Source organism: Salvia hispanica, chromosome 3 (assembly GCF_029641045.1).
Source record: "Salvia hispanica isolate PSC_SH4W2 chromosome 3, Shi_PSC_v1, whole genome shotgun sequence".
NCBI classification, from domain to species: Eukaryota; Viridiplantae; Streptophyta; class Magnoliopsida; order Lamiales; family Lamiaceae; genus Salvia; species Salvia hispanica.
Genome location: NC_142694.1, coordinates 29250927 through 29262992, shown reverse-complemented (window position 1 = coordinate 29262992; position 12066 = coordinate 29250927). Strand labels below are relative to the sequence as shown.

Sequence of the window (12066 nt, the reverse complement as noted above, 5' to 3'; positions counted from 1 at the left end):
AAAGATAATTTGTCTTTATAAATGAACTTTTGAGATTATCTTGAATTTTTCCCCAAACTTTGAGATTTTCTAGAAATTTTCCCAAACTTTTAAAATTTTCTAATTTTTCTCATAGCGATAGATTTTTTTATAAAATCATTCAATATCCAAGACTTTGTTTGAAATTTATGTATATAAAATCATTCAATATCCAAGACTTTGTTTGAAATTTATGTATGATTATTAATTTATATTTGTTGAAATTTAGAGAGAATGGTTTTTTTTAGATCAACGATTCAGGAAAAATTTTTAAACCACAAAATTAATAATTTAAATAAAAAAATATATAATCAAAATAAAATTTGTCTCCGAGTTCTTACATAATCATGTTAAATTGCAAAAACAAAAAGCAATAATAACTATTGGTATATAAAAATGAAAATAATTATCATCACAATTAAATGCAATTTGATAGCAAATATTATAAATATCTCAATTCATAATCTCTTAAAATTTGTTAATTCTCCAACACTTTTGATATAGTTCTATATAACTTTAATATTAATTAAAATTATTTTCTAAAAGTTAAACATTACAACTTAGAAAAGAATTAGATTAGAGTAATTCACAAGATAATTTTATTTGATTGAAATTATTCACCGGGATTTTTTAAATCTCATAGTTTATGTATTAAATTCGAAAAAAAAAAGTTTAAGGAAAAATAAGAAAATATTGAAATTTTATGTATTTGTAGGCTAATGAAATGTCATGTTAATTATATACCACCTTTCGCCATGTAGGTATAGTAGATAATCCATCTAATGACCAAAAATTATCAAAATGTTTGTTCTCATCATGTTATGTTATTTATCTTCTTTACCAAACTGCCCTCAAGTGTATTCCACATCATCTTTAATTTGATCGAAATTGTTTGTAGGGAGAAAAATAAATATCAAGATTAATGCATTTAGATTAAAAAATAAATGTTTAGACTTCACTTTCCTTTTCACCACTTCATCGTTTATCACTAACCGAAGACGTGTTTCCACTCTGATATATTTATGAATATAATAAATAATAGAAAAACGAATTATGATAATTTAAATATATTAAGAAAATATTATAAATTTTAAAATATGCTTTAAAATTTATCAAAATGTGTTTGTATTTCATTTAATTTTATAAAATTTGGATTGAATTTTTAACATATAAGATCCATCATAACCTATTTTTATACTCCACTATATTAAGTCATTCAACAACTCAAAAATTATTAATCGGCATTCTTATGATATGATGTGTCTGATCATATATCCTATTCATATTTTTGATCAATAAATTTGATACTCCGTACTAGAAAATTGTTAGAACAACTTTTTTGAAGGGCTTAATTTAAAAAAAAAATATTTTAAAGGCATATCACTCATCAAAGTAAAAACCGAGCCAAGCCAATTTTACTTATCATATTATATGGAGTATTTATAAAGGATCGAAGTAACTATTACTCTGGAGACATCGGATTCCAATATCAGTGATTATTTTTCCTTAAATATTACGAATACAATTAGGGTTGGTAATTTGGTAAATTGGTATGGATATGATTTTGGAGTTGAAAGTGAAGTGCTCATTCTTGTTTCTTTGATAGTTAATGACATATTTTTTTATTTTAACGTTATGTTTTGATTCTTATCTGTGGAAGCAATGGGATTTCATTATCATTACATCACCATCCCAAAAAATTCATCCCAATCAGCAATGCTTGCTTTAAAATCAATTATCCCATTGTTTTCATGGCTATAGTATCCAACTGGACATTTTGAGATCACATTTGGTTGAACTTTAAAGATTATTCTATTTTGTGAAATCTTTCCATTTTGGTTAAGACCAACAATAGGTAAAACAATAGATCCTAAATGCATAACAGTTACAATTTCATGAACAAATTAAAAAAAAATACTATATGTATTATTACATGAACAATGAAAATTAAATGTTAATGATTTTCAAGATGCCAATCGATGCATGAAATGTGAGTGAATTTTGGGATGGAATCTCCATTGGACTGTAGGGTCTTATTCAATCTAATTAAGATGGTAACTGGTTTTTATTTCCTATTCATAGTGTAGTTTTCACTATGAAAGTTCTTAATTTGATTCCATTTAGAAGTCAAATGCAATGCAAAAGACATTGGTTTATGATAGGGAGTAATGTTTTTGGACATACATCACTTCCGGTTTAGAAAAGGCCATATTATCAAACCATTCATAAGCTAAAGCATCCGAAGAGTGCAAGAGTTATATGTCCTTTAATTAATTAAGCTTAACTAGCTTGGTATAATTAATTTATTTGTAAAGGGTGTAAGACTTTGAAAGATCATTGTTGTTGTAGTAGAATACATTCCAATTAGCCAAGTTTATGTACAATTAAACCTTGTCCAGAACTTCTCTCAAGGATAATATATTCTCTGGCGTAATAAGACATACTCCCTCCGTCCCATAAAGATTGTCCCATTTTGACCGGACACGGGTTTTAAGAAATGTAATGGAAAGTGAGTTGAAAAAGTTAGTGGAATGTGGGTCCTACTTTTATATATTAGTTTTATAATAAAATGTGAGTAGAAATGGGTTAGTGGAATATGGGGTCCACTACCAAAAATGGTAAAAAATGAAATGGGACAAACTTTGTGGGACGGACCGAAATGAAAAAATGGAACAATCTTTATAGGACGGAGGGAGTAATTCTATAAAATAACAATACTAGTGATTTTCAGATATTGATCACCGCTACTCAAGATGACATGATTATTAGGTTGTGAAAAATTAAATCCGCACATATTGACAAGCCTAATAAGGTTTATCTACTAAAGCATGTTTCGAACAAATCTATACATCCACTTATTATTCGTAACGAGATGGAATACTTTTGTCACATTGTGTTGGATTATTCATTAATGTGGTCAAACATTTATGTCTTAAAAGCAACGAGTCTAAGTCTTCTGCATCGTAGACAAAGAAGTAGAATATGCATCACAGTAGTGACTCAGTCGGTTCCTTGCAGAAATAAAAAAATATTTTTCAACATACATTGACTTTGACTACCTATCATGAAGAGTTGTAGTGCTAGTTTGAAAGTTGTCACTAGAAAGTTAATGACACTGGTGTGATATAAATACTAAATGGATCTAACAGTGAGATAAAATCTTTATTGCTATGTACTGAGAAATGGGGTCTCGGTGATTGTTATTTTCTTAATTTGTGTAGATAACATTGAGCATGATATTAATCATATACTGCTTTGGCTTATCAATAGGTACAAGTGTTTTTTTAGCAACCTAGTAAACCTGATATCGTGGGCAATGATAATTATTGTCTGATGGTGCTAAGATTATTATTGCACTGAATCGTGGCTCGGATGAGTCTGGTTTAATAATATCCTCAAGAGGTATTCATATAATATTTTATTATTCGGAAGCTCGTCCGATTGAAATTTATTCCATGAAGAAAAAATAATTTTTTAAACTACAACATTCATGACATAATAAGATGTTAATTAATTAAAGTTAGCAGCATACTTAAATTAATATGAGAATAATTAAATTAAATAGGAAGTATGAATTACTCATAATTTGGGATTAAATATATTGTTTATTTTAGTCTCTGTAATGGTCCAAGATTACATTATTTGGAATTTAAATTAAATAGTGACTCAATTTAATTAATGAGAGTCCAACATATAACGCTATGAATGCCCAATCTGTCTTATTATAATTTTATAAATACTTCCTCCGTTCCATTTTAGGAGTCCCGATTTACTATTTTTGGGTGTCCCACTTTAGGAGTCCCGGTTAAAATATATCATAATTAATAATATGCCCCACATTCCACTCACCTTTTTCTACTCAAATTTTATTATAAAACTAATATATAAAAGTAGGACCCACTTTCCACTATCTTTTTTTACCAACTTTCCTTTATATTTCTTAAAACTCGTGCCGAACTCAACCGGGACTTCTAAAGTGGGACGAAGGGAGTAATAAACTAGGCTTAAAGACATAAACTCTAGCTAGCCCTCATAACTTGTAATTTTTGATAATTAGAATTTCCAATATCCTAGGTCTATTCTAGTTGATTTCTATCTAGTTTCGAGATCTAAGTCCTATAAATTCTAAGAGCATCCCCATCCGTGCTCTTAGCTAAGAGCACGGAGGTGGACCCGAACCCACTTTTACTCCTTGTCCTTAGCTAAGAGCACAACACCCACATCCGTGCTCTTAGCTAAGGACAAGCTCAAGGGTCCCACCATTCTATTATTCAATTTAAATACTCCAATTATTAAAAACATTTCTACATTATAAAAATACATTAAAAAATAAAAATTACATAATTAAAATCCTAAAAAATAAAAATTACATAATTAAAATACTAAAAAATAAAAATACATAATTAAAATCCTAGAAAATAAAAAATACATAATTAAAATCCTACAAATTAAAAATTACACACCTGGAAGACTAGTCCTCTATCCCCAATTGCCTCTTGAGACCCCGGATCATTTGCTCATGTGTTGCAAGTTGATCCGGAGTCATCCGAGATGTATCGTTCATATAGAGTTGACTCAAGATGGCCCACAACGTGTTGTTCGGAGGTGGAGGAGGCACAAAGGGAGCGGGGGCGGCGGGGGCGGATGGAGTCGAGACGCGACGGCGGGGGCGGTTGGCCGCCGCCTTCTTCCTTCCTTGCGGGCGGGAACCGCTCGGGCCAGCGTCGGGGCTACCCAAGTTAGCTCCGGCAAGCTGGGTAGCCATATCATCGGAGACGCCGTCGGATAGGGCAACCGACCTGGACCGTTTGCTGGAGGAGCTGGAGGAGGATGCTGCTATGCCGCCCCTATACTTCGGATGTTGGCGCCCCTCCTGCCAACAATCGAGGTACTTGAACGGTTTGAACTCCTCCCGTTGGTATGCCGCCAAGGCGGCAGTGACGATGTCGAGCTCGTTCGTGCCGCTCCCCGCCAACCGCTCTTCCTGGAGGTAAATCCCCTGGAACTTCCCGATTGCCTCGTTGCATCTGTAGATGCAATTGCGAACCATACTATCATTGCGATAGATGGTTCCCGCCGGCCGGGTTTCATTGTAGAAGCGAGTGATGCGCCACCAATACGTATCTCCGGTTTGGTTCGTGCCGACGTCCGGATCTTCGGAGACTGCCAAGTAGGCTTTGAACATCGCCATCATCTCACCCGGAGTGTACGGGGTGCGGGTGCCACGAACAGGAGGAGTAGGAACAGAAGTAGGAGTAGGAGTAGAGCTGTTGCTCCCTCCCGATCCGGGTTCGGGTGCCCACCCGAACCCGGGGGCGTTTAGGTCGTGCAATGGGTAAGGACGGTAGCCACCCGGAGCTTGCGAACCTTGGGTTTGAGGAGGGGCCGTAAATTGGGTTTCCGGACTATATCCGGCCTCGGAGTCGAACCAATCGTGGTTCCAACCGCGATTGCCGGAAGGGTGATCGTCGGAGCCAGACATTGTGTAGTGTGGTGAGAATTTAGATGAGAGAGTATGAGGAAAAAAGATGAGAGAATGTAGATGATGATAGAATAGATAATAGATGAGAATGTGATTTTTTTTGTGTTGGAGTTGGGGTATTTATAGATGAAAATGTGAATTTTGGGGGAAAAAATTGAATCATAAACTAAAAGTGGGTAGAAAACGGATATATTTTTTTGGGAAGTGGGAAAATATTTTTTTTTTATTTAAAAATATTTTTTAAAATAAATTTCGAATTTTTAAAAAAATAAAAAATAAAAAAACGAAATTGCCAACGGCTATGCCGTTGGCCAATCAGAAGCTGCCACGTAATTGTGCTCAGCGGCACGGACGTGTTCTTAGCTAAGAGCAGCGCCGTGCCGCTGGCACGGACGGACGACCTCCAGCGGCGGACGGACGAGCTTTGTCCAGCGGCACGGACGAACGGACGCGGTTTTCCCTACCGCTGCGGATGCTCTAATAAGCTTTGTTCATATACGTATTAGAATTTGAGTTTGAGAACATATCAGAAAATTCCGTATATACATAAAAGTATAAAACTTATCATCAATTACACAACCTAACAAACCACAATAGGATCGAATTATCAACTTTGATATTGTGGAAATTTTATGGAAATATTATGGAACTTTACAGGGTTTCATACACCATTAATTGCATTAAAAATATTATGGAAATTTGAAACTTCAGTATAGTGAATTTGTATGCCACAAAAAAACCTGATGAGGCTTGAGAGTTAATAATCTGATTAGGACAAAAATATACTATCAAGCTTCGTGTGCCAATATAATTATATAAGGATGAATGAGATGGGTATTTATAAACAGAAAATTTAGCAGCTTAATTCAATCTATTAAAATGTAAGTGAATTACAACTCACAAAAGTGGAATCAAGCAGCTATATTATACTCCTATTAAAATACAAAATTTATATAAATATTAGTATTGAAGAAGTGTATGTAAGCATTCAAGATATGCCAAGTAAATGATGATAAGACTGACAATGAATGACGATATAATTATAGAAGCCATCAAAGTCTGCCGATAGATAATCGTAACCAAAATAGTGATGAGGGTTGGCCACCTCTTAAATAGGAGTATATACATTTACTGTTTCTTTTAAATACAATTTCTACTCATTACTACGGTTGGTATAAATAATTAATTACCAACATGTCGAAATTTCACTTCATACTTCATACCACTGTTTTTAGCCCAAAAAGTAAATAATCCACACCAATCTATTAGTTTCGTTTATTATTACACAATACTAATTTCGGATCTGTTTCATTACTTAAGAAATTAATAAGATCTAAACTCATTTCACAATCAACTTATCCAGTGAGACAACAACACTCAAATAAATAAGATAGATAAAAGAATCACTAAAATATGATTATATTTCTTTTCTTGATAAATATGTAAATAAGGAAAATGCACCCTTGTCTAGAGGATTATTTTATCATGATTAATTTTGTTAGTACTCCGATGAGGCGATGAACTACATCATATTAAGTATTAAAACAACTAGTACTATAATTATAAAAATCATTATATATTAGTAAAATAAGGACATTGAATCTTCAATCATGGGTGATGGGTTTATAAATTATAATTGCATGTAGTATTGGAAGTGATACCATTTGCCGAACGGTGAAGGCAGTGTTTGAAGATTCGAAAATGATTCTTGTTTTACTCCACAAATAAGGCTCACAAATATTGACATTTCAGACGGCTGCCCATGTGAGGGAGGGCTGCATACCCCATAATTGCATATGTGGCTCACCTAACAAGTCTCTCTCTATCACACATCTCTTTAATTTTTTTATACTAGTATTTCGATTATGACTTGTCATATTTTACAGAAATCGGTTCCAATATATACCATATTCTCTATCATTATAATTTCGGTTTTACTTTTCCTTTTCAAATTGTCAAGAAATTTAGGGAAATTTTGGAAACTAATTATACTACTCCTATATTAGTATAATTTTATTTCGAAAAAGCAAATTGAGTGAGACGAGGATTTAACTGACAAATAAAAATAACTACGGAAGTTTCGGAAACAGCACGTGTATTAGTATAATTTTCGCAAAATGATGCACCGCTTTTCAATATAATTAAAGTTCCGATATTAATATGAATTTTTGTGGCAAAGCTCCACGTTTGGATTACCAAATTAAATCATCCATCGAAATTTGTTGCATTTACCGAAAAAGTTAAATTTGATGCAAATACGTATGAATAAAAAAAAAAAAAAAAGGAATGGAAGAAACGAGGGTGTAGGGAGGAATATTGGAAGGTGGGTTGTGGCTATCGAAAGCAATGCCAGCACATGCACACACAGAGTAAAGAGTCAGCAATATAGTCCCACTTTTCTTTTTTCTCTCTCCTACTAACTGCACCCTCACTTTTCGCCCTTCACACATTCCCCTTTACATACTGCCCTCTTTCTTTTAGAAGCCAGCCCCTTTCTCTCCTCTCCTCTCTCTCTCTAGAAGTTTCTCAATTCATAGCTCAAATGGCAACTGAGAAGGTATGCCATCCCTTTTTGCCACATCGATTTGATAATATTTATGCAAATTAATCCATTTTTTTTGTGTGAATCAGGTGACTCTAATGGTGCTACATGCTGATCTACAATGTCCATGCTGCTACAAGAAGATCAGAAAAACTCTTTGTAAATTCCCCCGTGAGTCTCTCTCTCTTTTTATGAGTAAATGAATTTCTGAAGGTAAAGGTCGTGTTACTGAGGATTCGAACCTGAGGCCTATTTGATAGTGGTGATTCCAATACATTCTTTTCTTGAATTAGCCTAAATATAAGTTGTGAGGGTTCTTTGATGCACACATTAGTATGATATAGATTTTGTTCTTAAGACACTTTCCAAAAAAAATCATAATAAAAAAGTAGGGTAGGGTAGATTGATTGTACATTTTCTAATTCTTTTTAGGAGGTGGGATGATTTGAAGTGTAACTAAAAAATGCACTTTTATTGTGACAAAACAAAAGAAATTAGGGACCAAGTGTATGATGAAAAGAAGAACGAAGTGAAAATCACGGTGGTGTGTTGCAGCCCGGAAAGGATCCGTGACAAATTATGTTGCAAGGGTGGAAAATCCATCAAAAGCATCAAGATTATAGACCTCAAGCCCGCCGACAAGCCCAAAGAAACACCCAAGGAGCCCGAAAAGCCTAAGGAAAAACCCAAGGAGCCCGAAAAGCCCAAGGAAAAGCCCAAGGAGCCCGAAAAGCCCAAAGAAAAACCCAAGGAGCCCGAAAAGCCTAAAGCCGAGAAGCCCAAGGACAATCCGGAAAAGCCTAAGGACATTCCCAAAGGGCCCGAAAAGCCGATAGCCGACGGTGGAGCGCCGCCTCCGGGAAAGCCCGAACCGATTAAATTGCCCGAATCGGCTGTGATGCCGCCGGCAGCTATGCAGATGATGGGGCCCGGGCCCGGGCCGGCCCTAGTCCACGGTGTTCCGTCGATTTTCCCCTATGTCAGGCCGAGCCAGGACCCTTATCCGGCCGGCCCGTATTACCACGGGTATGGATTCCCACCTCCGCCGCAGCCCATTTACGATGGATACGGGTACGGGTATGGGTACAATCAACATGGGCATCATGTGAATAGAGATAACTACTTTAGTGATGAAAACCCTCAAACTTGCACTATCATGTAATGGTGTAATTAATGCCATTCTGGTCTTGTTTTTAATCATATTGATAAAAGTATAGTGAAATTAAATAAAGTTTATAGAAAGAAAAATAAGATTAATGTAGTTGTCGGTGGGCAATCTCTGGTTGTAAAAGTTGATGGTATAATCTTTTTTTTTCTCTACTTTTCCTTTTTGTATTAATAAAAAGTTGTCATTAATCATTGATGACCTTTTGGCATTATTTTTGCATTTAGTTAATTTTAATTAAATGAAAACAGCTCATGGATATATGAGACTTCATTTTCATGCCTTGGTAATGCTGACAAAGTCAGAGTGTCATGCGTCGTCCCTATTCGGATTCCGGATATGTGATGAGTAACAGATTTTGGACTTCTAAATTGTTCGCTGAATTTATGCAATTCCTTTTACAAGTATATTATCGGATATTGGTTATTAATTAAAATAATGAATTTTCATCTAATTTTGTGTTTTCCACTAATATTAAAATTTCATTATAATATCATAAATTTTGTGTTCTTTTGTACATTAGGTCAATTGTCATATCTGATTGGCGTACATAATTTTTTTTTTTTGGCACGACTAACCTTACTTTCTAGTTGACATTTTTATCGTACTTGCAACGAACTTTTGTAGTGATCTAAATTATTATAAATATTTCATGGTTTCCTAAGTAGAATAAGTTTTTACCAAAAACTGTCTTATACATGTTGGATTCAGAAATAAGAGCATCCGCAACGCGGGCTCGATTTTGGCTCGGTCTCGTCTCGACGAGACGAGCCAACATCGAGTCAGCGTTGCGAGGCTCGTCTCGTCTCGACGAGACATCTCGTCGCGCGACGCAACACGGCGAGGCCGGCCTCGAGCTGGCGAGACGACGCGCGCACCCACGTGGCGCGCGCTGGGGCGTTGCGTGACGCCCACTCGTTGGCCCACGAGTGGGCGTCGTAATTATGACGTAATAATTTTTTTTTTATAAATTCAAAAAATTCGAATTTAATTAAAAAAAAAATAAAATTCAAACGGTCGAATTTTCAATTTTTTTTTTTTTAATTTCTTCTATAAATATACTCCATACTCCATTCACCATTTTACACACAAACACAACTCTCATTCCTCATTCCTCTTCCATTTTACACACAAACACTACTCTCAAATTGTTGAAAAAATGTCCGGCAATGGAAACTCCAGCGGCGGCGGCTCCGGCAGGCGGCGCTCCGTCGGGTTCGACTTGAACTCGTTCGACGATTGGGCGAGCATGTACAACTGTTTGGGTACTCCCGGTTCATCGCCGGGCACCCAAGGCTCGACCACCCCGCCGGCGTACCAAACACCACATTTTGATGTGGATGCATACTATCGTCCCTCCCCCCCCCCAGAGGTACGGGCAATCGCCGGGATTATCCCAAATTCCGGAGAATTTTTTGGCGCCTGATCGCAGTTTGCCCGACTGGCCAATCGGTGGAGGCTCAGGCTCCGGCTCCAGTAGGATCAACCTCAGTCTCGGCGTTAATGCCGAGGAGGAAGAGGAGGCAGCGGCTGCATAGGTTGGTGGAGACGGCACCCGGCATGCATACAGTCAAGCCGAGACGTTGGCTCTGTACGACGCTTGGATCAGCGTCTCGTACGATCCTGTCGTCGGGAATCAACAATCCCACAAGTGTTTTTGGCTAAAAGTCACCGAACTTTACAACGCACGAAGGCCGACGAATACCGTTCCCCGCAACGTGAAGATGCTCCGCAGTCATTGGGACCGAACCGACAAAGATGTCAAATTTTTTTGCGCGATATACAGGGGAGGAGGCGAATTATCAGAGCGGAGCCAGTGGAGCCGACATTCTGAGAGCGGCGTTGCGGGTCTTCAAAGACGACGTCGGCAAAGATTTCAAGCTTGTTGATGTTTGGTCGCAAGTCCACCACCTTGACAGGTGGGCTGGCGGTGTCGAGTCGGCCTCGGGCTCGAAACGCACGAAGCGTACGGCGCGTGGCCACTACTCGTCTAGTGATGGCGGCGAAGGCAACACCTCACGTGAAGGCACGCCAACCGATGATGTATGGGGGTCTTCTTCCGGTGCACGACGTCGGCCGCAAGGGACCAAGGCGGCGAAGGCGGCTAGAGCCAGGGGGAGAGCGAGAGCGAGAGGGATGGGCCGCGGCGGACCAAGCCAGGCAGGCTCGGGCTCGGGCTCCGGCACGGGTACGGGCTCGCACACCCTAATGTCCATGTACCTAGTCGCCACGATGGCGGACCTCTCAAAAATGAATCCTGGCCAAGTTGCAGCCCATATGCCGGAATTGAGTATATGAGAGCTCAACTTGGTATAGTTGTACCGCCGACTTCGGGGGATGATGATTCGCCGGCGGAGTAGTTTTTTTATTTTTTAGGATTTTAAATTATGTACTTTTTTTTATTTTTTAGGATTTTAAATTATGTATTTTTTTCTATTTTTTAGGCTTTTAAGTTGTAATATTTATTTTATTTTAATGAAGTGTGTGTTTATTAATTGAATTTGTTGGAATTAAAAATAAAAAATGAAATTGAATGAATAGTTAAGAGATGGTTAAGAGATGGAGGGTTGCAGGTGCTGTCTCTTAGTTAAGAGATGAGCTGAAAAGTACAGTGGGGCCCATGAATAGTTAAGAGATGAGACGGTTAAGAGACGGATAAGAGATAGCGTTGCGGATGGCCTAATATTACATAATATAAAGTTTGCAATATTTTTGACTAATTTAAAGTAAATGGAAAATATTAAAATTGCACCATAATATCTCATATATTAGTATACTATTGTTTATGTCCAATAAGAAATTGTATTTAGCATTTGAAATATGATATATAAACTTCGTTCTGTATTATCAAAAATAAAA

The 12066-nt window shown here is 36.9% G+C and overlaps 1 protein-coding gene across 1 annotated transcript; it reads left to right on the top strand.

Moving 5' to 3' along the window:
• Window positions 1-7834: 7834 nt before the first annotated feature.
• On the top strand, window positions 7835-9421 carry LOC125215177 (uncharacterized). The gene is made up of 3 exons (XM_048116516.2): window positions 7835-8057; window positions 8132-8213; window positions 8534-9421. The coding sequence occupies exons 1-3, from the start codon at window positions 8043-8045 to the stop codon at window positions 9202-9204; spliced, it is 768 nt and encodes a 255-aa protein (XP_047972473.1). The 5' UTR covers window positions 7835-8042; the 3' UTR covers window positions 9205-9421.
• Window positions 9422-12066: the final 2645 nt, after the last annotated feature.